The sequence below is a fragment of the Etheostoma spectabile genome, chromosome 10 (genome assembly GCF_008692095.1).
Source record: "Etheostoma spectabile isolate EspeVRDwgs_2016 chromosome 10, UIUC_Espe_1.0, whole genome shotgun sequence".
Taxonomy (NCBI): domain Eukaryota; kingdom Metazoa; phylum Chordata; class Actinopteri; order Perciformes; family Percidae; genus Etheostoma; species Etheostoma spectabile.
Window position 1 is genome coordinate 23500199 of NC_045742.1, and position 1826 is coordinate 23502024.

At 41.3% G+C, this 1826-nt stretch overlaps 1 protein-coding gene across 5 annotated transcripts in view; it reads left to right on the forward strand.

The window, feature by feature from the left end:
• LOC116696870 (long-chain-fatty-acid--CoA ligase 1) overlaps positions 1-1826 on the forward strand; it is a 27316-nt gene that overhangs the window by 14436 nt on the left and 11054 nt on the right. For all 5 annotated transcript variants that reach the window (XM_032528093.1, XM_032528089.1, XM_032528091.1 and 2 more), the window contains exons 7-10: positions 40-139; positions 268-443; positions 1604-1636; positions 1734-1785. In XM_032528093.1, the coding sequence (XP_032383984.1) occupies positions 40-139; positions 268-443; positions 1604-1636; positions 1734-1785 (361 nt within the window). The remainder of the gene's footprint in view (positions 1-39; positions 140-267; positions 444-1603; positions 1637-1733; positions 1786-1826) is intronic.

Sequence of the window (1826 nt, forward strand, 5' to 3'; positions counted from 1 at the left end):
TGTGTGTGTGTGTGTGTGTGTGTGTGTGTGTGTGTGTAGTGGACCATCAGTGAGCTGGCATGTTACACCTATTCTCTGGTGTCAGTCCCTCTGTACGACACACTGGGAACAGAAGCCATCGGCTACATTATCGACATAGGTAAACCACAGCAGAAACAAGAGATTTGTATACACTCCAATAACCCCTATAAGCCAGTGTTGTTGTTGTTGTTGTTGGTGAAGCACAGCGTGTGACCGAATCTGTCTGTTTGCATGTTGTTTCTGCAGCTTCCATCTCGACTTTGGTGTGTGACGTGGTAGATAAAGTCAACCTGGTACTGGACTGTGTTAAGGACAGGAAACACTCTGTGAAGACCATCGTTCTGATGGAGACCCCCAGTGCCGAGCTGGTCGACAGGTGTCAACTGGCTGGAATCCACATAATCAGCCTGCAGGAGATGGAGGTCAGCTGGAAGCCACCTTTTCTTTTTTAGTTCTTTATTTCTGAGTTGTTTTTGTATATTCAGCTCTTCTCTTAGTTTGCTTAGTAAGTTTGGAAATATTCTATATTATAACAATTTCACGCTCAAAAAGCTCAATGCTTTCTTCCTCTGTCTTTGGTTATTTTCCTCGGACCTTCCAGTTTTCATGTGTAACTTTCTATCTTGTTTGTTCTGGTTCTCCTTTCTGCTGACTTTACACCAAACAACTTTTCAAGCAAGAATAATTTTGCAGCCTATTTTCCAATATCGGAATTAATACATTGGAGTCTTTCTAGAGTTTGGACGCACTCACGTAGTCTCAATGGTTTGGTGTAAGGTGGTCGTAAAACGACGTTCCGACTAAAACAAAAATGTTTGATATTAGCATATGTTTTGGCAGTGAAGTTAAATCACATAAACATTGTCAACAACCAATGGGTGAGCTCCCTCCAGCACCAAACAGGAAGCAGTAAATGGCTAGAGCCAGTGTTGTTTATGGTTGCTATGGTTTAGCTAAACGCTAAAGAGGGAAAGTTGCTGATTTTCAACCCTCCAACGGGAGATTTACCGGTGGATAAATGCGGACCCCGGTATCTGCATGTAGGCCAGAAAATCAGCAAACTTTCCCTCTGTTACCAGCTAACACTATCGGTGGCTAGCTAGCTTGGTTACATTTTTAAAAAACAAATCTAGTTGTAGTCTTGCAATCTGTGACCTTGGAAGAAACCCAGTCTATACATACCATGATGATTATGTGTTAAACGTTAGATGTGAAATGGTTGTCTTTACATGTCAGATGGTGCAGACTTTAGTCTTTTCAAAGTCTGTTAAGTCTTCTTGTGTATGGTGGGTATTACTTGTTTTTGCTGTCTTTTTGTTGGTGTTTATTGGTTTTAGCTTGCGTTTGTGTTTTTGCTTTCCTCTTTTGCTACCTTGTTGTGTGCTGACTTCCTGTTTTATTGCTTTGTTGTCAATTTACTTTCAGTTTCTTGTGTTTTTGCTTGTTTTGTTGTTGTGTTGTCTTCATTCCAGTTGTCTTGTTTTTTCATTTGGATTTTCATTATTACTGTTTTTTTTTTTGCTTCCTTGTCACTTTACTCCATCCACAATGGCTTCGTTAATGTGCTTTTCTTGTTGCCCAGTCCATCGGGAAGGCCAACCATCACCAACCCATAGTAAGTAAACACCTGTAAGTGACTTAATGCCGGTCAATACTTGAATTGACGACAATGTTGTGACACTGTTTAAACGTTACCTCCTTAATCCCTGCAGCCTCCGCAACCTAAGGACATGGCTCTCATCTGCTTTACCAGTGGAACAACAGGTGACACACACACACACACACACACACACACACACACACAC